Source organism: Petaurus breviceps, unplaced genomic scaffold (assembly GCF_028583685.1).
Source record: "Petaurus breviceps papuanus isolate PSGF00001 unplaced genomic scaffold, PetGlider_PUasm1.0 176, whole genome shotgun sequence".
Classification (NCBI taxonomy): domain Eukaryota; kingdom Metazoa; phylum Chordata; class Mammalia; order Diprotodontia; family Petauridae; genus Petaurus; species Petaurus breviceps.
Window position 1 is genome coordinate 17,245,105 of NW_027185771.1, and position 24,902 is coordinate 17,270,006.

General features: G+C 41.0%; 1 protein-coding gene and 1 long non-coding RNA gene across 3 annotated transcripts in view; one reads left to right on the forward strand and one right to left on the reverse strand.

Annotated features, from left to right (window-relative positions):
* The window catches only part of LOC138159439 (uncharacterized), an 84,525-nt gene that overhangs the window by 40,940 nt on the left and 18,683 nt on the right, over window positions 1-24,902 (forward strand). The window lies entirely within an intron of this gene.
* CES4A (carboxylesterase 4A) overlaps window positions 8,862-24,902 on the reverse strand; it is a 34,527-nt gene continuing 18,486 nt past the window's right edge. The window contains exons 10-14 of the mRNA XM_069085787.1: window positions 23,264-23,344; window positions 21,240-21,408; window positions 18,872-19,003; window positions 9,787-9,859; window positions 8,862-9,700 (exon numbers count right to left, since the gene is read on the reverse strand). Of these exons, the coding sequence (XP_068941888.1) occupies window positions 9,526-9,700; window positions 9,787-9,859; window positions 18,872-19,003; window positions 21,240-21,408; window positions 23,264-23,344 (630 nt within the window). The 3' untranslated portion in view covers window positions 8,862-9,525. The remainder of the gene's footprint in view (window positions 9,701-9,786; window positions 9,860-18,871; window positions 19,004-21,239; window positions 21,409-23,263; window positions 23,345-24,902) is intronic.

Below are 24,902 nucleotides of genomic sequence, written 5' to 3' on the forward strand. Positions count from 1 at the left end.
ACAGAATGTTAGAACAAAGGCTTAGAACACAGAATGTTAGAACAAAGAGGCTTGGAACATAGAATATTAGAACACAGAATGCTAGAATAAAGAAAGAAGGTTACAGCTGGAGGGGATCTTGGAGACCATCTCTCCTTTCTCTCTCATTTTATAGATGGGGAAATTGAGGCCCAAAAAAGAGAAGTGACTTAGATACTAAAGTTTAGGAAAGTGTTTCTCGCCTTGTTCAGCAGACAAATTAGCCTGGAGTATGAGATAATGAGAGGCGTAAGGACCTGAGTGTGGGCCTCTGGAGGAGGCTGTCTGAAGAACAAGTGAGCAGAATGGCCAATGAGAGAGCAAAAGGGAACAGGAAACATCACTGCAGCCCCAAAGTCAACCTGGAGGTGCCTGAGAGGATTGGGTGGACCAGCTAATTAGCAGTGACACCATCAACATGGAATTAATGAAGATTCAGATTGGAGAGGTCCTGAACCCGTTCTGAAAGGCCTGTCTTGGGCGAGCAAAGCAAGGCAGAGTTTTTTTCAAACAGTGAGACAAAGAGCTCAGGGCTTTTCCCTCTGAGGAGGAGGAGGGGGTCAGATGAAGCTGTAACCTTTACAGGTTACAAGCCTTCTTAGAGAGGTTCCATCCCCACCATGGAGGCAAGGCCCGGACCTAGAGGCAGGCAGGAGAGTGGGTGGGTCTGGAGCCCGATAAACTGAGCCATTTCAGGTAAATGGATTCCCCGAAGCCTTTCTGGGTTTCAGGAAAGACAACAACTAGAGTCCATTAAGCTTCTTACATCAGACCCCTGTTCTCTCTAAGGGCTGGCCCTGGGCGGGAGCTTCGGTAAAAAGCCGGCTTATTAGTATCCCACGCTGGCCCTATAGGGGATGAAAACCACATACTAGGAGAGAGTGAAGTGTACCATGTGGAACAGGGTGTGAGGGAAATGGGGGGTTCAGGAGTGGGACTGAGCCAGGGCTGTAGTGGGGCTTCATTTAACCCAGGCTCCTTCCCAAAAGGAAACGCCTTTTGCCCGGAAAGTTAAAAGGACCTATGGCCAGAGGGGTTCCTAGGGAACAGCTCAGTCTTCCTTGGGGTATGTAGGATCCAGGATTGCCTCTAGGAGGTACATGGTTGAGGGCCATCCCTAGAGAGTATAGGTCTAGAAGAGATTGTGGAAATGTGATCAGGACTCATTTTACAGATGTGGAAACTGAGGCCCAAGATCACACTTTATCAGTGGTCTAGTTTCTACAAAGTGCTTTCCCTATGACAATCCTGTGAGCTGGTTAGTACAAGTATTGTTTCCCCCATTTTACAGATGAGGAAAATTGAGGCTCTGAGTGGTTTACAAGCCATACCCACCAGGTCATAGAAATATTAAGTGCCAAAGCTGAGATTCAAATCTAGGTCTCCTGACTCCAAATTTATCCCCCTTTTTACTACATCTGACACTACTTTAGGACTTTGCCATCATCATTACCACGTATCAAATACATGCAGGCTATACCTAGACCTGGGATACAGAGTTCTAGAGTGGGCAGGTTTCTTGCCAGGGGTGTGTGCCTGTTTACTATCAGCCTCTCAAGCTACTTCTCACCCTATCTCCTAACTCAGGGTGTTTTTTTCTGGCTGTCTCCATGCCTGGAGCCCTCTCTCTCCTCCTCCCTGCCTCCTGCCTTCCTGGGTTTCCTTCAGGTCTCAGCTCAAGTCCTTCCTTCTATGAGAAGACTTTCCCAGTCTTACTTAATCTTAGCGCTTTCCCTCTCTTAATCATCTCCAATTTATTCTGTGTGTAGTTTATTGGTGTAATTTATTGGTACACAGTTGTTTGCATGTTGTCTCTCCCGGTAGACTATGAACTTCTTGTGAACAGGGACTAATTTTTTGTTTGTTTGTTTTTGCCTTCGTATTTCTAGGCAATTAATGGCATATAAGTAGGGCAGCTGGATGGTATGGTGGATAGGGTACTGCTCCTTGTCAGGAAGACTCAACTTCCTGAGTTCAAATCCAGCCTCAGACACTTACTAGCTGGGTGACCCCAGGCAAGTCACTTAACCCTGTTTGCCTCAGTTTCCTCTTCAGTAAAATGAGCTGGAGAAGGAAATGGCAAATGGAAAACCACTCCAGTATATTTGTCAAGAAAACCCCAAATAGGGTCACAAAGAGTCAAACATGACTGAATGACAGCAGGTATTTAATAAATGCTTATTGACTTGACTCCTCAAAACTCCAATAGCTGATTGACCACACTTTAAGATAACCATGCCCTGAAGCTGTAGAATTTAGAGCTAAAAGGGAGTTTACTGGTCACAGGACCATCCATTTAGAACTGGGAGGTTCAGTGGCATGTGGGGGCTCTGGACTTGGATCCAGGACAGACCTAAATCCAAATCCTGCCTCATACACTTAATAGCTACATGACATTGGGCAAGGCACTTACTGACTTTGTCTCAGTTTCCTGATCAATAAAATAGCACCTATCTCATAGAATTGTCTCAAGGATCAAATGAAATTGTACATATGTATATGTACATGTATACAGAGTATACACAGAGATATTTATGAGTATATGCATGTGTATATACATATATATGTGCATACACACACACGTATATGGTGCTTGGCAAACATTAAAGTGTTATAAGAATGGGGACAGCTAGGTGGTGCAGTGAATAGAATACCGGCCCTGGAGTCAGGAGGACCTGAGTTCAAATTTGGCTTCAGACACTTACTAGCTGTGTGACCTTGGGCAAGTCACCTAAACCCAACTGCCTTGCCTTTCCCCCTCCAAAAAAAAAAAAAAAGGAATGCTGGCTATTATTCTCTAGTTCAACCTTCTCTTTTTACAGATGAGGACCCTGAGTCACAGAAACAGGAAATGGACTTGTCAAAAGCCTCGAAATAGAATAACAGAGCTAGAATTTGCACCCATGTTTGTGACTCCAAATTGTATGTGTTCTACAGAGGTGTAAAACTCCTGACTAGAGGGCATTAAAATGTAACTGGGAAATTTTAAACAAAACAAATAAAATACAATGCAACACAGGTAATGTTCATTTCTGGCTCTCTGAGTCATTATGTAGTTTTTAGGGATCCTTCTATTTGAATGTGACATCACTGCTCTATACCACATTTCACTGCCATTTTGGGTGTGGATCTCTAGGCCAGCCCTCTTTCATTTTATGCAGGTTGTTGTGAGACAACATAGGTAAAGTGTTTTGCCAACCTTAATGTGCTATGTAATGCTAGCTACTATTAGCATTATTATTATCCATTATGTGATCTAGCTGTCTTTATCTCAGGCTTCTAGCCTACTACCGCTGTTTTCATTACATTTTTAAGCACTGTGTCAGCTCATCAGACTGTACCTACCTGCCCACAAGGCATCATGGTGCCAGAGAAATAGTCACTTTGGAGTCTAGATACTTGGTGTCTGTTAGATCATGGTTCTGTTACTTAATGTTATGTGGCCTTGGGCAATCCATTCAGTCTCTGTGGGTCTCAGTTTCCTCTTCTGTAAAATGAAAGTGGGTTGTATGTGTACAAAAATATTTATGGCAATAATTTTTTAGGGGAAAAGAACTAGAAACTCAGAGGATCCCTGTCAATTGGCTGAACAAATTACGCTATGTGAGTGTTCGGTTCAGGTTTTTCAGTCGTGTCTGACTCCTCCTTACCCCATTTGGGGTTTTCTTGGCAGAGATATTGGAGTGGTTTTCCATTTCTTTCTCCAGCTCATTTTACAGGTGAGGAAACTGAAGCAAACAGGGTTAAGTGACTTGTCCAGGGTCACACGACTAGTAAGTGTCCAAAGCCAGATTTCAACTCAGGAAGATGAGTCTTCTTGATTCCACTCGAGGCGTTCTATCCACTCTGTCACCTACCTGCCCTATGTGAGTGTTATGAAATGCTCTTGTGCCATAAGAAATTATGAAAGGGATGGATTTGGAGAAACCTGGGAAAACTTGCTTGAATGACCAGAGTGAGGTGGGCAGAACCAGAAGAAGAAATTATAAAGTAACAACAATGTTGTAACAACAAACGATGTTGAAAGCCCGAAGATCTCTGATTGATAGAATAAGCATCTATGATTCCAGTCTGAGAAACAATGATAAAAAATACTACCCACACTCTGAGAGAGAGGTGGTGGATTCAAATTTCAGAATGAAACATCTCTTTTTAGACATGGGCAATGTGGAATTCATTTTGCTTGACTGTGTATTCGTTATAGGGTTTTGTTTTGTTTTCTCTTCAGAAAAAATGTATGTTTATTCAGCAAAAAGGAACTAAAGAAAAACTAAACAGTAAAAAATATGAGGGGGAAGTTATACTTTATTAATATTCTTTAAAGTGGGGGCTGTAGAATGGTCCTAATGGCTATGTGATCAACCTATTGGAAAGGTCCCATCCTTCCACTGATATAGAATGAATGGCAGCTCATCCTTAATTCACAGTCTTAGAGAATTGCCCAAGACACTGAGAAGTTAAGTGGTTATCCATGATCATATATTAGAATGTATCAGGGAGAGGATTTTAAGGCAACAAGCATCATTGTTAAAATGATTAAATTAAAATTATTATTAAGCATCTACTGTGTGCCAGACTTAAACCCAGATGTTGACCACTACCAGATTCAGTCATAGTATCCACTACCCTATACCTTCTCGAGAACTGAATAAGGATGATGTAACATGAGTTGGGATATGGAGTCCAGTTACTACAGGCCTTCACTACCTGGCTGTCCTGAGCAATTCACGCTTCCTCTCTGGGTCTGTTTCCTTGGCTGTAAACTGAGGGTCTTAGACTGGAGGATTTTTAAGATCCTCTCTTGGTTCTAGCAGTCTCTGTTCTAATGTTCTATTTTATAAGGTCTCTTCCAGATTCAACATTCTATGTTCTATGTATTAATATTCTGTGGTCTAGGGTTGCTTTGACCTCCAATCGTCAATTCAGGCGGGGTGGCACAGTGAATAGAGAGCACCAGCCCTAGAGTCAGGAGGACCTGAGTTCAAATTCAGCCTCAGATACTTACTAACCATGTGATCTTGGGCAAGTCACTTAACCCTAACTGCCCAGCCTTCCCCCCTCCCTCCCCTCAACAAAAGCAAATATTTGTTGAACTCTTTCTGTGAGAAAGGCACTCAGTCCCTGTTCTCAAGAATCTTACAGTATTACTAAGGGTAAGCTTGTACCAACTCGTGAGGTTCAGTTTTTACATTTTCTGTGTGAGCATTTACACCTTAGAGAATAGCAAACCACAAGTTAGGGTTTGATTTATTGTTTTGTTGGTTATCCAAACTTAGGAAAGTTATGGAGAAAATGTTATGTAGATTAAACTTAGAAGCTTATGATGCATATATGTATATGTGTATACATGCTTATATATGTATATGCACACATATGTACCAGCACATCACTTCCTAGGGGGTCATATCTTTTATACAACTAAGTATGATACATGGTAGGACAAAGAAGAAATGTCTGCTTAGGGATTGGGTAACAATAGTCAGTGTTCCCAACTTTTAAGAATATGAAGATCTTGGTTTGTTTGTTTTCGTAGAGGAGGAATGAATGCAATGCCCTTTTGTTATTTTAAAGGGTTCCCCGCACTTAAAAATTAGGTTGATGTCTTTTGTTTCTTACCGACTTAAGGATGAGTTGACAGCTTATATAATTTTGTCATAATTTCCCAGTATATTCCTCCTATCAACACTAGATCCTCTTTATAACAAAGAGAAATAGTTAAGCAAAAAAGCCCAAACCAACAAAATATTCACATTTGGTAATTTATAAATTATAACCTAACATCTGTCTTCTGAGAGGAGGGAATTTAATAAAAAGTAATAATTTTGTTGTTCAGTTGTTTTTCAGTCATTCCTAATTCTTCCTGACCCCATTTGGGATTTTCTTGGCAGAGATACAGAGTGGTTTGCCGTTTCCTTCTCCAGTTCATTTTACAGACAAGGAAACTGAGACAAAGACAATTAAGTGACTTGCCCAGGGTCACCCAGTTAGTTAAATGTCTGAGGCCAGATTTGAACTCAGGAAGAAGAGTCTTCCTGATTCCAAGTCTGGCACCCTATCCACTGAGCCACCTAGCTGCCCTAAAAAAAAATAGCTAGTATTTATATAATACTTTTTTTTTTTAAGGTTTGCAAAGCCGCTTTCCAAATATCTCATTTGGGCCTCACAACAGCTCTGGGGAGTAGGTGCTCTTATTATCCTAATTTTTATTGTCCTCATCTTATCATTATTCTTATCCTTGTGTCATTCTGAGATGAGGAAACTGAGGCAAACAGGATGAAGTGACTTGCTTAGGGTCACACAGCTAGTTAAGTGCCTAAGGCCACATTTAAACTCAGTTTTCCTGACTCTAGGACCAGCTGAATCACCTGTACTACCTTCCTGCACTTCCTGACCCCACTCTACCATCTAAATAGTTCATCATTTTCACCACGAGAGGAAGGGTATAAACATTTGTACAGAGCCTGCTATATACCAACCACTTTACCATGTGCTTTTTACAAATATTGTCTATTTGATCCTATGGAAACAAGATTGCTTATTGCAATTAATCTGAGTGCAAATGCCTTTTAGTGTTCTGTTTATATCATTGATGCCCTATATGTTGTTCTACTGGCTCTTCTTCACCCTGTATCAATTCATACAAGTCTTCCCATGCTTCTCTGAATCTTTATATTCTTGATTTTATAAAGCATAATAGTTTTCCATTACATTCATATACTATAAGTTGTTCAGCTATTTGGGAACCCCCACCCCATTAATTTTTTTGGTAGACCCACATGATGATAATTGTACTATTAGTGTTTGTTGATTAAAAAAATAGGGAATGACAAACGATACTCTACATGTGTAATGCTTTTAAATGAATTAATATTTTATTAATCATAACATTATCTAAATACATTTGAATAATAGTAATACATACATATCTGTTAGAGCTAAAGATGAAAATTATGTTGCTTGGGGTACATATTTGGGATCTGTCTTTTTGGACCCCTTATATTGACTCTTGCATTCAATGGTGTGGGGGGCGTTGCCTGGCCCTTCTTGTTCCTGTGCCCCAACATATATCATATTTTCATGGTACCTTAGGGTTTATTATTATTAAAAATAATAACTGACATTTATATGGCACTTTAAGGTTTGCAAAATGCTTTAGCTATGTTTTGACCTTTCTCACAACAACCCTGTGAGATGTTACACCAATCCTTCAACATAGTACTGAAAGTATGATAATCCTTTTCTTATAGACAAGGAGACTGGGACTCAGAGAGGTAAGGAGACTTGTCCAGGGTCACACAGCCAGGAAGTATTTGTGGTTGGACCAACAGAACTTTTATTTCTGCAATGTTTCCCATATTATCTCTTCTCTGTGGTTTCCAGGACCCCTTCCAATTGGGGTTTTGTGTCTTAAGAATCGTGTAAATGCAATCGCTATTGCTTCACTACCTGTACTCTGCAATCAAGCCAAAAAGACCTTCTCCTTGTTCCTTACACATGGTGTGCATTTCCCACTTCCATACCTTTGCCTACGGGTTGTCCCTGTGCTCCCCTCCACCTCATAGAATCCTTCTCTTCCTTCAAGACTCAGTTCAAGCATCACTTCTATATGAAGCCTTTCTTGATGCTCTCCTCCTTTTCCACCACTGCTAGTAACCTCCCTCTTAAATTGTCTTAAATTTAACCACTTTATATTTAGTCTCTTTATGTTTATACCATATATACTTATATACATCCTTGCTGTCTCCCCCATTAGAATATAAACTCAAGTGGGTCTGGTTCGATTTGTTGTGTTGGCATCCTGAGAATATAGTAATTATTCTGGCACACATAGAAGGTGTTTAATAAATGCGTGCTGGTTGGTTGATAGAAAAATGTTGTAAAATGAGTTTTTACTGTTTGCTAAAGAATAGATACATGGTGTCCTAAAAGTCTAATTGCAGCCTCAAGCTTACAGCTCACAGCTGCGCTTAGACATTTGGGACACCCTGCATATGCATACACACCTTTCTACATAGATCTATTAATAAAAAGTTTCGTGCTCTCTCTGCTATATCACCCTGCCTTCCAGGGACCTGTATGTACAAGTAGAAGGTCCAAAGGAGGAAGGGATCACTGGGTTTGGGGTGTTAGGAGAAGACTTCATAACAGAGGCAGCGTGAACTAGGACTTGAAAGATGGTAATATTTGGAGAGGCAGGAGACACTGGGAAGGCCATTCTAGGAAAGGAGTAGTAGGCACTTCTATGGTAGATGTAGGGTGAATGAGGGGCCCACTGGGTATGAAAGGTTGGTGGTGAGATGAGTTTGGATTGTTGTTGTTTGGTCATTTTTCAGCTGTGTCCCTATTTGGATTTTTCTTGGTACAGATACTGGAGTGATTTGCCATTTCCTTCTCCAGCTCATTTTACAGATGAGGAAACTGAGACAAACAGGGTTAAGTGACTTACCCAGGGTCACACAGCTAGTAAGTGTCTGAGGCCAGATTTGAATTCAGGTTTTGACTCCAGACCACTATGTCACCTAGCTGCCCATATGAGGTTGAGTTTAAGTAGTCCAATTTCCTCCTCTTACTAAGGAGGAAAATGAGGCTTAGCAATATGACGTGATTTGTTCAAAGTCCTTTAGCTCGTAAGTGTGTGGGCTGGGATTGGAGCCCAGGTCTTCTGATCATATATCCAAATACTCTCGGATTTGTAGGTTCATAGCTCATTATAGATTTAGAGCTGGAGGAGACTTGTGAGGTTATCATTTTACAGATAAGGAAACAGGCTCAGAGAAGTTCATTGAGTTGCCTGCAGTCCCGTAGGTAGGTAGTGGCAGAGATGTCGTTTGAACACAGCCTTCTTCCTTCAGACCCAATGTTCTTTCCTATGGATGACACTGTCTCCCAGGGTATAGAAGACCCTTCCCATACTTGTATGTGTTTCTTTGGGGGGGTCATGGAGGTAGGGATGCTGTGACACCCTCTCTGTGGGTAGTGCCCGGAGGCATGTGACACAATGAGTCACAGTATGTGCGTTGGAGGTGTCCTGGACAGCTCAAAATTGGTGGAAGTGTAGTGGGGGTGGTGGAAGCAGGAAGAAGGTAGATATTGGCCTCCGAGGAATAAGGACTCAGGTTACAGCAAAGGGAGCAGGAAACTAAGTCTAGAGCAGGGTCAGTTGCTGCTTTGGGGGGAAGGTGATGACAGTCAGCTTTTTTGAGCTACCCTCTATCTCAGGGCACTGTAGAGATGAATTAGCCCACCCCCTCATTTTATAGAGTAAGAAACTGAGATAGCCAATGAGGACAGAAACCAGTGACCTCTCTCCTTAAGAACCCCTAGTTGTCAGTGCAGTCACCTCAGGGGGACCTCAGTTTCCCCAAATGTTTGTGTTGATAATTCCTCTGCTCCCCAAAGTCTGCTTGGATTGCCCTCGTCCCCCAGACTTGGGGACCAGGTCTCAAGGAATTCCCTTGGCTCTTCAGCTAGTTCAGGCATAAGCCAGGGTCAGCAGCACCACCAGATTCAAGCCTCCTCTCCATGATGATCTTGGACGTGGTGCTGGCTTTGAATCCTCGTCCAAAATGCCACCTCTTTCTCCTTCAGTTTTACTCCCACCCTCTGTTCTAAATCCAGCAGCATGTATTTCTCTTCCTTCCCATAGGTTGGCCATTCCATCAGGCCATGGCTGTTGGGGTCTCTGCAAGTGGGAGAGAGTACCATCAAACATCAGGCGAGGCCTTTTTATCCAGCCCCCTGCCCTCAGTGCCCAGCTTTTGCACTCACCCTGTGCGGGCAAAATTGGCCCAGTATTTCATCATGTTTCTGCTGAGTTTTTTCTCTTCCTCTGTAGCATACCCTGAGGAAGGAGCCAAGAGAAACATTGAGGGCAGTGGGGATTTGGTTAGAGACTGGAGGAAGGAGCATGTCCAGCCAGTGCTCTGAAACTGATGACCCAGCCAGATTCACAGGACACATATGTAGGCAGGAACATGGGACCAATGAAGTATAATTGGAAAGGCATCTGCCAAGACGTTTTCTACTCCCATGAAATCTGCACACACCTTCCTCCCTCCCACCCCTCAAGTAGGAAATCATGCCTCTGGTTTAAAGCATTTGTCTCTAGAAAAGGTTCATGTTAAAAATGAAAACATGTTGCTTTCCTTTAGAATCATAGAATTACAGACTCTCAGAATGGGAAGGGAGAGTTGGATCATAAATTTAGAATTGGAAGAGACCTACAAGGTCAAGGCCATACCTCCTCATTTTACACATGAGGACACTGCGGCATGGAGAGATGAAGGGACGTGTCCAGGGTTACACAGCTAGTGTATGAGGCAGGATTTGTACCTCGGTCTTATTGACCTCTCTATCCACTGTATTATGTATTGTGTTGCCTCTTATCCAACTACCATCTGAAGCACATGAACCCAGGACTACATGCCTCGCAGATGATTTTCTGGCCTCCACTTGGACAAGCCCAGAGATGGGAAACTTACTAGCTTCCAATAATAATAGTTAGCATTTGAGGTTTGCAAATTGCTTTACAGATATTACTTTATCCTTAAAACAACACAGAGTGGTAGGGGCTATTATTATTGTTTTACAGATGAGGGAACTGAGGTAGATAGCAGCTAAGGGACCTGCCCAGAACCACACAGTTAGTAAGTGTCTGAGGTCACATTTAAACTTGGGTCTTTCTGACTCCAGGTCCAGTGCTCTATTTACTGTACCACACAGCCATGAAAGGCAGCCTATTTTATTTCTAAATAGCTCTAATTGTTAGGTGTAGAAATCTGTATCCTTACAACTTTTACCCCTTACTCTTCTCAACTTAAGCAGAAAAAATAAAACAAACTCCTTTCCTATCTGATAAGTTCTTCACATCTTTGAAGAAGTGTCTGTGTCAGATTTCCAGGAGCCAAGATAGCAGATTAAGCAGTAAATTGCCATAACTCTTCCATATTTACCCCAAACAACCATAACATAGTTCCTCAAAACAGATCCTGGAACAGCAGAACCAGTGAAAAGATGGGGTGAAACAATCTTTTAGCCCAGGAAACTTTGGAGGTTCGACAAGAAATGTTCATCTTACTTGGGTAAAAGGGAAATGCATTCCAGGAAAAGAAGTGTCCAAGCAAGCCCCACCTCAGCAAACTGGTGGGTGATCCTGAGTCCCAGGTGGTGGAGCAGGCAAATACCAACACCAGGGCCTCTCACATGTCTTATCATAGCCAGGGGAAACCAGCAGAGTCCTGCTCAGAGAACCCACCAAGTGCTTCAGCACAGCTCAGGGCAAACAGGCATCATTCAGCATGACAAGAAAGTAGAGCAGACCTTCACTTGCTTTAGCACAACCCTGGCAAGCAGGCAACCTTCAGTGGCCAGACATTTATGCGCTTCAGTGTAGCCCCAGGGAAAGGCAGAAAAACCCCGCTGGGTCTGAGGACAGGACAGACACCACCACTAGGACCACAGTCCAGCACAAGGTGAGCTGCCAGACCTCTATGGCCTCCAATGGCACCAGACACCCTCCCACCCCCTCAGGACAGTACCAGACACAAGGGTCACCTGGGGGACTCAGGGCGACAAAAGTGAAACATCAGTTAAACAGCACTGGAACAAGAAGCCTGAGGTGGTGTCCCTTCCACCCGGGATACAGAGCTCAAATTTAAAAGAAAGGAACCCCTCTTACTACCACCAAATTTTTTAAAAAGATGAGCAAAAACCAACAAAACCATAGAAAGTCATTATGGTGACTGGGAAGACTGAGACACAAATTCAGAAGAGGACAACAATGTCAAAACTCCTATGGGCAAAGTCCCAAAGAAAAATGAGAAGTGGTCTCAAGCCCAGAAAGAACTCAGGGAAAAACTCAAAAAAGAGCTTAAAAGTCCTATAAGAGAGGTAGAAGAAAAATTTGGAAGAGAAATTAGAGTGATGCAAATGAATTATGAAAAAAAGAGTCAACAGCTTGGAAAACTGCTTAAAAAGCAGAATTGATCAAATGGAAAAAGAGACACAAAAATCCATGGAAGAAAACAACTCCTTGTACAATTGGCCAAATGGAAAATAAAGTACAAAAGCTCATTGAGGAAAACAACACTTACAAGAATAGGGCAAATGTAAGCTAATGACTATGAGACATCAAGAATCAATCAAGCAAATAGAAAAGAATGAAAAAAGTGGAAGAAAATAAAAATGCCTCATGGGAAAACAACTGACCTGGAAAATAGATCCAGGAGAGACAATATCAGAATCACTGGACTACCTGAAAGCTATAATCAAAAGGAGGAACTGGACAGTGTTTTTCAAGAAATTATCAAGGAAAACTGCTCTGATGTCCTGGAACCCAGAGTGCATGGAAATAGGCATTGAAAGAATCCACTGATTACCTCAGGAAAGAGATCCCAAAATAAAAACTCCAAGGAACATTATAGCCATATTTCAGAATTATCAGATCAAGGAAAAAGTACTACAAGTGTCCAGAAAGAAACAATTCAAATATCAGGGAGTCACAATCAGGATTCCACAGGACTTGACAGCTGCAACATTAAAGGATCAGAAGTCATGGAACATGATATTCTGGAAGGCAAAGGAGCTAGGACAACAACCAAAAATCATTTACCCAGCAAAATTAAGCATAATACATAAAAGGAGAAAATGGTCATTAAATAAAATAGAAATATTTCAAGGTTTCATAAGGAGAAGACCAGAACTAAACCAAAAATTTGACTTGTAGTATCAAGACCCAAGAGAAGCATAAACATGTAAAAAGGGAAAAGAAAACATAAGGGATTCAAGAGAGCTAAACTATTTACATCCCTATACAAGGAAAATGATATTTGTAATTCTTAAGAATTGTATCACTAAGGAGTGGCCAGGTGGTGCAGTGAGTAAGAGCTCCAGCCCCAGCATCGGGAGACCCAGGATTGGTTCTGGCCTCAGATATTTGGCACCCACACAAAATAACTGGCCGTGTAACCTTGAGCAAGTTACTTAACCCAATTGCTTTAAAAAAAAAAGCATTGTATCACTAATAGTACAGCTAGAAGGAATGTGCATAGATAGAGGATACAAGTATGAGGCAATTTTGAAGGAATGACATAAAAAACTTAAGGAATGAGAAGGAGGAAGGAGCACAATGGATGTAGAAGGAAGGGAGAGGTAGAATGGGGTAAATTGTTTCATGTGAAGGGGTGTGAAAGACCTATTACAGTGGAGGGAAAGATGGGAGGGTGGGTGAGGAGCATCACTGGAACCTTACTCTAATCAGTATCGGCTCAAAGAAGGAATCATATACACAATCAATTGAATATAGAAATTTGTCTTCTCCAACAGGGAAGTAGGAGGGGAGGAGATCAAGTAAAGAGAGGGTGAGGACTGACAGAAGGGAGGGCAGATCAGGGGAGATGGTAGATAGAAGCAAAACACTAGTGAGGAGGAAAAGGGTGAAAGAAGAGAGAAGATAGACAGGAGGAAGAACAGAATGGAAAGGAATACACAGGTAGTAATCATAACTGTAATGTGAATGGGATGAACTCTTCCATAAAACAGAAGCAGATAAAGTGGATCAAGAACCAGAACCTTACAATATTTTTGTTTATAAGAAACTCACTTGAAGCAGAGAGATACATACAGAGTAAGGGGCTGGAGCAGATTCTATTATGCTTCAGAGGAAGTGAAAAAACAAGCAAATAGGGGTAGGAATCCTTATCTCAGACAAAATAAAGCAAAAACAGACCTAATTAAAAGAGATAAGGAAGGAAACTATATGGTGCTAAAAGGTACCACAGAAAATGAAGCAATATCAATACTTAATATATATGCACCAAGTGGTATAACATCCAAATTCTTAAAGAATAATTTAAGTGAATTATAGCAAGAAATAGACAGCAAAACTATACGAGTGTTTCTTCTCAGAACTCAATAAATCCAATTAAAAAAAAACAAGAAAGAAACTAAGGAGGTAAATAGAATATTAGAAAAGTTAGATATGACAGACCTTTGGCATGATTAAGGCATAAAGGCTGACACCATAAGCAAATCAGAAGAGCAAGGAATAGTCTACCTGTGAGATCTATGGGGAACCGAAGAATTCATGACAGACAAGAGACAGAGAATATTACAAAATGTAAAGTAGATAATTTTGATCATATTAAGTTACAAAGCTTTTGTACTTGTTTTGTTAAACAAGTGCAGCCAAGATTAGAAGGAAAGCAGAAAGATGAGAAACAATCTTTACAGCAAGTGTCTCTGATAAAGGCCTCATTTCTCAAATAGATAGAGAACTGAGAGAAATTTACAAGAATACAAGCCATTCCCCAATTGATAAATAGTCAAAGGATATGAACAGGCAGTTTTCAGATGAAGAAATCAAAGCTATCTATAGGCATATGAATAAGTACTCTAAACCACTTTCAATTAAAGAAATGCAAATTAAATTCTTAGGTGCCACCTCACACCTATCAGATTGGATAATATGACAGAAAAGTAAAATGATAAATGCTGGAGAAGATGTGGAAAAATTAGCACATTAATGTACTGTTGGTGGAGTTGTGAACTGATCCAACCATTCTGGAGAACAATTTGGAGCTATTTTGGAGAGCAATTTGGGACTATGGCAAAAAGGCAACCAATCTGTGCATACACTTTAATTCAACAATGTCACTACTAAGTCTGTATCCAAAAGAGATTATAAAAAGGGGAAAAGGACCTACACATGCAAAAATATTTATAGCAGCCCTTCTCATGGTGGCAAAATACTGGAAATTGAGGAGATGCCCATCAATTGGGGAATGGTTGAACAAGCTGTGGCATATGAATGTAATGGAATACTATTGTGCAATAAGAAATGATGAACAGGCAGATTTCAGAAAAACCTGGACTTATATGAACTGATTCAAAGTGAAATGAGCAGAAAACCAGGAAAACATTGTACACAGTATGAGCAACATTGTATGATGAATGACTTAACTCTTTTCAGTAACACAATGATCCAAGAGAAGTACAAATGAAAATGTTATCCATATCCAGATAAAGAACTGATGCACTCTGAATGCAGATTGAAGAATATTTTTTCAATTGCTTTATTATTTCTCATGTTTTTCCCCCTTTTGATCTGTTTATTTTCACAACTGTGACTAATATGGAATTTTTAAAAATGATAGCACATGTATAAACTATATAAAACTGCTTACCATTTTTAGAAGAGGGGAGAGGAGGAAGGGAGAAATTAAAAAATTATTTGTTTATTTAGTTTTAGTTTTCAACATTCACTTTTATAAAATTTTGAATTCTAAATTTTCTCTCCCTCCCTCCCTCCTCCCCAAGATGGTGTACAATATGATATAGGCTATACATGTACAATCCTATTAGCCATATTTCCACATTAGTCATGTTGTAAAGAAGAATTAGAACCAAAGGGAAAAACCACCAGAAAAAAAGAGAAAATACTATGCTTTGGTCTGCATTCGGACTCCATAGTTCTTCCTCTGGATGTGGATAGCATTTTCCATCATGAGTTTTTTGAAATCATTTTAGATCCTTACATTGATGAGAAGATTTAAGTCTATCAAAGCTGGTCATCATATACTGTTGCTGTTACTGTGTACAGTGTTCTCCTTGTTCTGCTGACTTCACTCAGTATCAGTTTATGTAAGTCTTTCCAGGTTTTTCCTAAGTCTGCCTGCTCATCATTTCTTATGGAACAATAGTATTCAATTATATTAATATACTACATGTTCAGCCATCCCCCAATTGATGAGCATCCCATCAATTTCCAATTCTTTGCCATCTTGAAAAGAGCTGCTATAAATATTTTTTGTACATGTGGATTCTTTCTCAATTTTTATTATCTCTTTAGGATACTGGCCTAGAAGAGGTATTGCTGGGCCAAAGGGTATGCACAGTTTTATAGCCCTTTGGGCATAGTTTCAAATTGCTCTCCAGAATGATTGGATCAGTTCACAATCCCAATAACAATGCATCAGTGTTCCAATTTTCCCACATCTTCTCCAACATTTATCATTTTAGCTAATCTGATAGGTGTGATGTGGTACCTCAGAGTTGTTTTGATTTGCATTTCTCTAATCAATAGGGATTTAGAGCATCTTTTGCATATGACCATAGCTTTAATTTCTTCATCTGAAAACTGTCTGTTCATATCCTTTGATCATTTATCAAGTGGGGAATTACTTGTATTCTTATAAATTTGACTCAGTTCTCTATGTAATTTAGAAATGAGGCCTTTACTGGAGACGCTGGCTATAAAAATAGTTTCTTAGCTTTCTGCTTCCCTTCTAATCTTGTTTGTATTGGCTTTGTCTGTGCAAAACATTTTTAATTTAATGTCATCAAAATTATGCATTTTCATTTCATAATGTTCTCTATCTCGTTTGGTCATAAATTCTTCCATTCTCCACAGATCTGATAGGTAAATTATTCCTTACTCTCCTAATTTGCTTATAGTATCACCCTTTATGTCTAAATTGTATACCCATTTTGATTTTATTTTGGTATATGGTATAAGATGTTGGGAGGGAGAAAAATTTGGAGCTCAAAATCTTGTAAAAGTGAATGCTAAAAATTTTCTTGATATGTAACTGGGGGGAAAACAAAATACTATTTTTTTTAAATAAAGAAGTGTCTGTGTCCTTCCCTAAATCCTCTTTTCTCTAGACTAAATATCTTCAGTTTCTTCAATTGATTCTTGTACAGTACCTTCTCTACACCTTTCCTTGGGTAGGAGAACTTTACCAAACTCCCTCTCCCTGCCTCTCAGCTTTTAGTGCTTTCCTGCTGAGACTACCTCCCATTTAATATATACATTAAAATATTTATCTTTTTTGTTGGGTCTTTTTTCAATCATATCCAACTCTCCATGACTCCATTTGGAGTTTTCTTGGTAGAGATACTGGAGTGGTTTGCCATTTCCATCTCCAGTTCATTTTACAGATGGAGAAACTGAGACAAATAGAGTTAAGTGGCTTGCCCAGGGTCACACAGCTAGTAAGTACCTGAGGCCAGATTTGAACTCACAAAGATGAGTCTTCCTGACTCCAAGCCTGGTGCTCTATCCACTTTGCCACCCAGCTGTCCTCCTATATAAAATTAGGTACATATAAGATACGTATCTATCAAATAGAAACACATCTTATATGTACCTAATTATTTGCATGTTGTTTCCTCCATTAGAATGTGAACTTGTTGAGTGCAGGGGCCATGTTTTTTGCCTTTGTATACTCATGCTTAGCGCAATGCCTAGCACTTAATAAATGTTTGTCGAATGACTGATTTTCACCATCTTGGTTGCCTGCAGATTGTCCATATCCATCCTAAAATGTGACGCTCATTACTGGCAATAAGGGCCTGACCAGGGTAAAGTATAGTGGGATTGTCATTTCTCTTCCTCTGCTGCCCAAGATCACATCAGCTTCACATTTCATTGACTCATTTTAGTACTCTCTGCCATCTTATCATGGAACAATTAATCAGATTGACTGTTCTCCTGAGGGCTGGGGTGAGAAGACTTAAATAGCCCAATCTTGAGGGCTTTGAACCAGGCTGGGTAAAGGATGCATCTAGGACATAGGAAAGTCTGAATGAGCCAGCTAGGGGTGGGGTACCTCGAGTAACTACGAGTGCAGTTATAGGGCATTATTAGGTCTTTGATGGCAGTGAAGGTGAGAGGATAAAAGAAAAGCCTTGCATGACTACAGAAAAAAGCATTGGACTTATTGGGAACCTGGAATTCAGGAGCAGTTATACCACTTAGTAACTTTGTGACCTTGGGTCAGTCATTTCACCTAGGATCATGGAGCATTGGAAGAATGACTTTAGAGATTATCTAGTCCACCTCATTTTGCAGATTAAGGCGGTCGAGACCCAGAGTGAGTAAGTGCACCCAGTCAGCTAGTGACAGAGCTGGTTTTTCCTAATGCCTATGAATACTCTCCCTTCTCATCTCTGCTTCCTGGTTTCCCTGACTTCCTTCACCTCCCAGCTCAGATTCCATCTTCTATAGGAATCCTTTCCTGATCCTCCTTAGTGCTAGCGCCTTTCCTCTGAGGTCACACACAATTTAGCCTATATCTCTATCTTATTTGCATATAATAGTTCTCATGTTATTTCTTCCCATTAGATTATGAGCGGCAAGAGAGCCAACTCCTGTCTTTTGTCTTTCTTTGCATCCCAAGAACTTAGCACAATGTCTGGCACATAGTAGGCATTTAATAGACACTTATTGATTGATTGATTACTCAGTTTCTCTCTCTTGGCCTCAGCTGCCTTCCCTGTCAAATGAAAGTCTAGATTAAACAATTTCCAAGGCCCCTCCAAGAACAGACTGTGTTTCTGAGGTTCCCTCTAGCTCTGACATTCTCAGTTCTAAAGTCCCTCTCAGCTCTGACATTCTATACTCCGTGGTCCCTTCAGGGCTAACATTCTGTGATTCAACATTTCTGTTTTTGTTGGAGGATAGGTGGGAGAGCAAATTATACCATGTGCCTCCTTCCTTCTTTAGGATCAGCTGGTAGGGCTACTTCCTTCTCTCACCTTGGCTCCCTCTCTGAGCCACTCCCCAGCTGACGAAGTCTATAGGGGATGGCTTTGAGAACAGTAGCTCTAGATTCATTGTCTTCTCTCTTGGGTGCTTCATTTAATTGCAGGGATCTTCACTGACTTAGAGTTAGGGTACAGAAAGTATACCCCTAAAAGCAAGATGGGGCTGAACTCCCAGGCCCTGGGCATGGGGTACTCAATCTTCCTCTTATTACCATGACACCTTCTACTCAAATAAGCCCCTATTCCTTCCAGTCAGATAGCCAAAGGGCTTTCTTACTTGAGGGACTAGGCAGGAAGGATATCTCACCTTTGGCTAATGGAGTCCCAAGAATGAAGCTGATCTCATCACCATGGTCGGCCACATCACTTCGGGTTTTGACAATGATCCCAGAGGGGGCATGATGCTGGAACTCATAAAAGTAGACTGGAAGGCCAGCATCTGCCAGGATACAAGACCAAGTGAAAATCTCTTATGTATGGTGCCATATATTACGTTTACCCACATCGACCCTGTGAGCAAGTACTAGTCCTTCCAGTAACTCGGGTTCAAAACCTTAGGCTTTCTCAAGTCTCATTTGCCTTCGCCAACCACATCCAATCAGTAGCAAAGCATTGTGGATTAAACCCGCACCTCTTCTGATATCCTTTCCTCCCTCTGCTCCCATGGAGCCACCATCCTATTGCAGGATCTCATCGATGCTAAATCTATATCCCTAAGACTCGGCTCTGACCATGTTATTCTGCCAAGCAAATATCAGAGGCTCCTTGCTTGGCATTTAAATTCCTTACGATCTGGTTCAAATCTGTTTTTCAATTGGCATCATATTACTTGCCCTCACATGGTTTTTGTTCTGGCTACATTGGCCCAACTTACTGTTCCCCATGCATAAGATTCCATATCCTGTCTCTGGGTCTTTGTATAGGCTTGGAATGTACTTCCTTACCTTTCTCTTTTTGGAAAAAAAAATAATAGGTAATTTTTATATAGTGCTTACTACATGCCAGGCTAAATACTTTAAAATTATCGAATTTGATCCTCACAACAACCCTGCAAGGAAGATGCTATTACTATCCCCAATTCACAGATGAGGAAACTGAGGTAAATAGGCTAAATAACTTGCCCAAGGTCACACAGCTAGTAAGAGTCTGAATGCAAATTTTCCTCATTCTAGGCCCCACCAGCACCCTAACCACAGAACCACTTAGATGCCCTTAGGGTCCTTAGCTCCTTCAGAGTTCAGCCACCTTCCCCAAGAAGCCTTTCCTGATCACCCCAGTGCTCTTTCTGACCATAAATTACTTTGTATATATTTTTCTGTGGCCAGGGAGGTGGCACAGTGCATAGAGTGCCATGCCTGGAGTTAAGAAGACCTGAGTTCAAATCCAACCTCAGATGCTTACTAGCTGTGTGACCCCTGGGCAAGTCACTTCATCCTGTTGACCTCAGTTTCCTCATCTGTAAAATGAACTAGAGAAGAAAATGGCAAACCACTCCAGTATCTTTGCCAAGAAAAATCCAAATGGGGGCACAAAGAGTCCGACACAACCAAAATGACTGAACATCCATAGCAATATATTTTGTATTTATTTATCTATGTCTATGTTATTTCCTCCCAGTAAAAAGTAAGCTCCTTAAGTACAGCTACTGTTTGGGTTTTTTTGTCTTTTAACGCCTAGCAGAGTTATTTGTACATAGTAGGTGCTTAATAAATGCATATTGTATGAAGGAAGGAATATAAGAGGTACAAATTTTATTATCCCCATTTTGGAGGAGGAAATTTGAACTCACCAAGGTTAAGAGGTGAAGCTGCTTGATTTGCTAGGGCTGTATAGCAAGTAAATGTTAGAGTTACTGTTTGAACCCCTCTCTTTGGATTCCAAATCTCACATTCTTTCCACTGTACTACAATGCTTCTTGAAGAAAGGAACCAGTGGCATGGGCAGTCACTCCACCATAGGTTCCATAGTCATACCTGTTGACCTCTTCTACCTGTGATACCCAACCATCTTTCAAGGCTCAACTCTGTCTCCCTTCTATGACTCTGGCCATTTTAGCCCACAGGGATCTCTACTTACATCTCTAATAACACCTAACAAACCATCCATATATAACTTATCAGATATAAGACACAGAATGTCAGAAAATGGAAAACACTGTTAGAATTGGAAAAGATCGTTGATCATAGGATATTCTAGTTGGGAAGGAATTTGGAATAAAGTTAGAACATAGAGTATTAGAGCTAGGTCCTTAGAATGTTAGAATTGGGAGGAACTTAAACAGAGAAATGTTAGATCTGAAAGGAGCCTTTGAATATAGAACATTAGTATGTAGAATGTTGGGAGAGACCTGAGAACATAGATTATTAGTGAATGAAATGTAGACAGTACCTTAGGACTCAGAATGTTAGAGCTGGAGGTGACCCTTCAGGTAATCCAGTCCAGTGACCTCAGTTTATACATCTTGAAATGGAAGCCTTGCCTTTTTCAGTAGTCATTTGAACATATGTCTTGTCTCCCTAGTTTCCTCTCTGAGAACGTTCCCTTTCTACTGATTTATATGCAACCCCCCCAGTGCCAAGCATTGGGTATTGTGTTCATTAAAAGTATCTGGTGATTGAAGCGACCCAGTCTGGGCCTTGCTTGGGCCAGGCCATTGTCGTGGGGATGGGGGTCACCTCTGTGATGACGTGCCGTCTGAATAGCTGATGTCACAAAAGTTGCATCTCCAGCCAGCTCCAGGATATTCTTTAGATTCAGGACCACTTGCCCAAGGTTTCCTTTTTGGAATGTAGTGTCTCCTACATACTGTTTCGTCACCAGAGGAATTTGATCTTTGGTGATGTTCTGGAAGGACAAATGAGGGGAAGGAGGTTAAGACCACTTAAGACTAACTCCTTACAACCTCCATTCTATCCCTCCTGTAAACCATGACTCATTGTCAGAATAATTTACCTTCTGTATAGATGGTTATATCAGCCCTTTGTTCAGACATCTTCACTGGCTCCCAACTGCCAACTGAATAAAGTTCAAGCTTCTTACCTGGCATTCAAGGTCCTTCATAATGTGGCACTGCCCCATCTTTCCAGTATGATTTTATATCATTCTTTTCTACATTATGGCACAGTTGAGTTGTATTATTCTCTTTCCCCTCAATGTACCCTAAATATTCCCCAACTTAATGCTTTAGGAGTGATATTTCCCATGTCTGGAACACCTTCTTTCATCCTTTTTACCCACTGAATTTCTGACTAGTTTTTAAACCCAATTGAAGGGCCACTTCCTCCAGGAAGCTTTTTTTGATCTTTCTGGTTGATAAATGACATTTCCCTCATCACTTAGCCCCTTTTGGGGCACCTCTTCAATAATACATTCATCATATATTATTACCTATTGCTGTTATCTGTTTCATGACAGATAAGAGGAAGACCTAGAAAAAGGCTTTAACACATTTGGCTAAATTCCCTATGAAGGACTTACTGAAGGCCATGAAGAGGGATTATACAGTATGAGTAATCAGAGAGGAGCTGAGATCTGCCCTGGAGGAGGGACTAACCACATTTATGAAATCATGGTTCCTCCAAGCATTGAAGTCTGTAACTATCTGATGGGCACAGAACTCTGCAAGGCAGGGATTATTTTATCTAAATTTGTTATCTTCTTTAGTACTCAGTACAGGACTCTGTGCAGAACACAACATTAATAAACATTCCTAGTATCACAGATTTAGAGCTGGAAGCAGCTGGCCTTGAAGGTCATCCAGTCCAACCCCGTCATTTGAAAGATGAGAAAACAGACTGATGGTTCTAGAGGCTCAATGACCAAGGTCACATAGATAGGAACAAGAGCTAAGGTCCAAACCAAGGTCCCCTTGACTCCAAATCCTATGCTTTTTCCATTAGCTAGGTCCTGATTATTTAAGTAAAGAATTTAAATTTGCATTGTATATTTCCTTTGGACTGGAACTAGTGGCTATATTTTACATAATTATAACTTTGAATGATATGAATTCGAATTCATGTAACCACTTCACAAACTAACACCTAGATGTACACCATGCAGCATTCCCCATGGTTATTGAATTTCATTATAATGACCAGGGAAATAGCATTAAAAGAGAAGGGAACAAACATTAATTAAGCATCTGTTAGGGTCAGACACTGTGCTAAGCTGCTTTACAAATGTCTCATTTGATCCTTAAAGGGGAAAAGTGAATGTGGAAGGGGGCTGTCCCATTAAGTTGGTGCTGAAGTTTTCTCTGCCCTTCTCTTCCTTCTCCCCCACTACTTCCTTATGCCAGTGATTGCCTAAATTCAAATCCTTCTTACTTGTACCAACACCCAGCTGAAGTCCAGCCTTGACACAGCCTAGGTTGGGAAGCCCTGAAGAAGGCTCATAGCATGAGGTCTAGAGAGGGGAATTGCTTTGTCCAAAGTCCCTCAGTCCTCTGACCCGAGGGTTCTTTTCACTCAAACAGAAGCCAATAGGCCTCTGCCATGTGAGGCCCCAATAAGTGGAAGTCCTCTGGACTCAACCTCTCAGCACTTCAGAAGGAAAGGGATTTGACCCAAGGTTCCACTTGGCTTTATGTTCACTAGGTTGTAGAAGCCCATCTCATGGAGTGTTCCATTACCAGGAGAGGGGGCCCCTTGACGCCCTCTGCCCTTGTCTTGTCTCCCTGCCCCAGAACATGGCTTCTTACCAGGATCACGCAGAACTCCCATAGCAGATCAGCGATTTTGGATCTAGTTATTATCTGAGGTTTGAGCGGAACTTTCATGATCTGAGAATGAAATGGAATCTCTAAGGTGACCACAGATTTGGAGCAAGTACAAATGCATGCAATGAGGGTGAAGTCAGATAAAGAGATTTAGAAGGGAGCCTGCTCTTTTTGGGAGGAAGTGGGAGACCCTGCTGAATTCCTGGTTTTCTGAGTTTATTATAGAACTGGAAGAGGTTTTATGGTGATATTATAAGATCATGTGATCTTACTCCCTCTTTCTATAGAAATGGAAGAGGCCTAAGAGGGCAATGATTTGTCGAAGGTCACACAAGTAATAAGTAGTAAGTTACACAATGTCCACCCCACTCCCAACACACACACACACACACACACACACACACACACACCCCTTGGCCTATAATAAACAGGGGTACTCTGGTAAATGTTTAACAATTAGCTCTCCAGAAAAAAGCACCTAAGTCATACTTTTAAGTTGAATTTGCATTAACATTTTCTTCATAACTTTGATAAATCTAGACAATCAATGAAACAATAAATCAAGCCCTAATTTGGATCAGTTGCCAGTTGCAGAACTCTTGCAAATTGCTCACACTGAAATTCTAGCGATGGGCTTTAGGGCTGGCACCAGCCCATCCCTGCCTATAAGCACACACTCCTCAGGATTCCAAAGACAAAGGCAGGTGCATCTGCTGTCTTGCATAAGCTCACGTCTCAACACTTTTCCCCACTCTGACGCTGGAAGGAAAGTAGGGCAAGGATTATTATCTCCATTTTATGGATGACTTGTCCGTGGTCACATGTGACTGAGGCAGGATTCAAGCCCCTGACTTTTTCCTACTCTGGTGTGCTTTTGCTCTCTTGGGCACAGCCTTATGCCACTTTTGGAGAAGCATTTGCAGGATTAACATGAAGAAAATGGGTTTGGCTCTATTGCCTGGGAGCACCCATGATGTGGGCCCAGGGAAGGGGTTCCCTATGGACTCGTGTGGTTTAAAAGCACCTGTCCTCACTGCTTCTTGGTGCCTGGAATACTTCCCTCAAAAGATAAAACCTTATATTTCACAGAGAAGGAGGACACTAGGAATAGAGTTCCTCTTGAGAACACTGGCATTCAGTTAACCTAAAATATGAAAGGTGGGGAGTAGGAAGAATGCTAGACTAGGGTCCACATTTTGGCTCTTTTAAGAATTAGTTGTGTGCCCTTGGATAAATCACTTCCTTTCTCTGAGTCTCCAGTTTTCTCAGCTGTAAAATGGAGATGATAATATATTATAATAATGCCGTTCATAGACCCAAACAAATAACGTAAAGAGTTTCTCAAATTCTACTCTGCTATGGAAGAGGAAGCTAGCATCATTCTAGTTCTTCAGCCCTGAGAGTGGGGGCAGACCAAGCTGGATAGATCTGACATGAAGGCAAACTCAGCTGCTCCCTTTCCTCTCCAATCTGGAGAGGGTCATAGAATCTTAGGATATCAACTTAGAACTTAGAACAAAGAAGGTTAGAACACAGAATGTCGGAGAGGCAAGGGAACTCAGAAGACAGAATGTCAGAGGCAAGGGACCTTAGAAGACAGAATGTCAGAGGCAAGGGACCT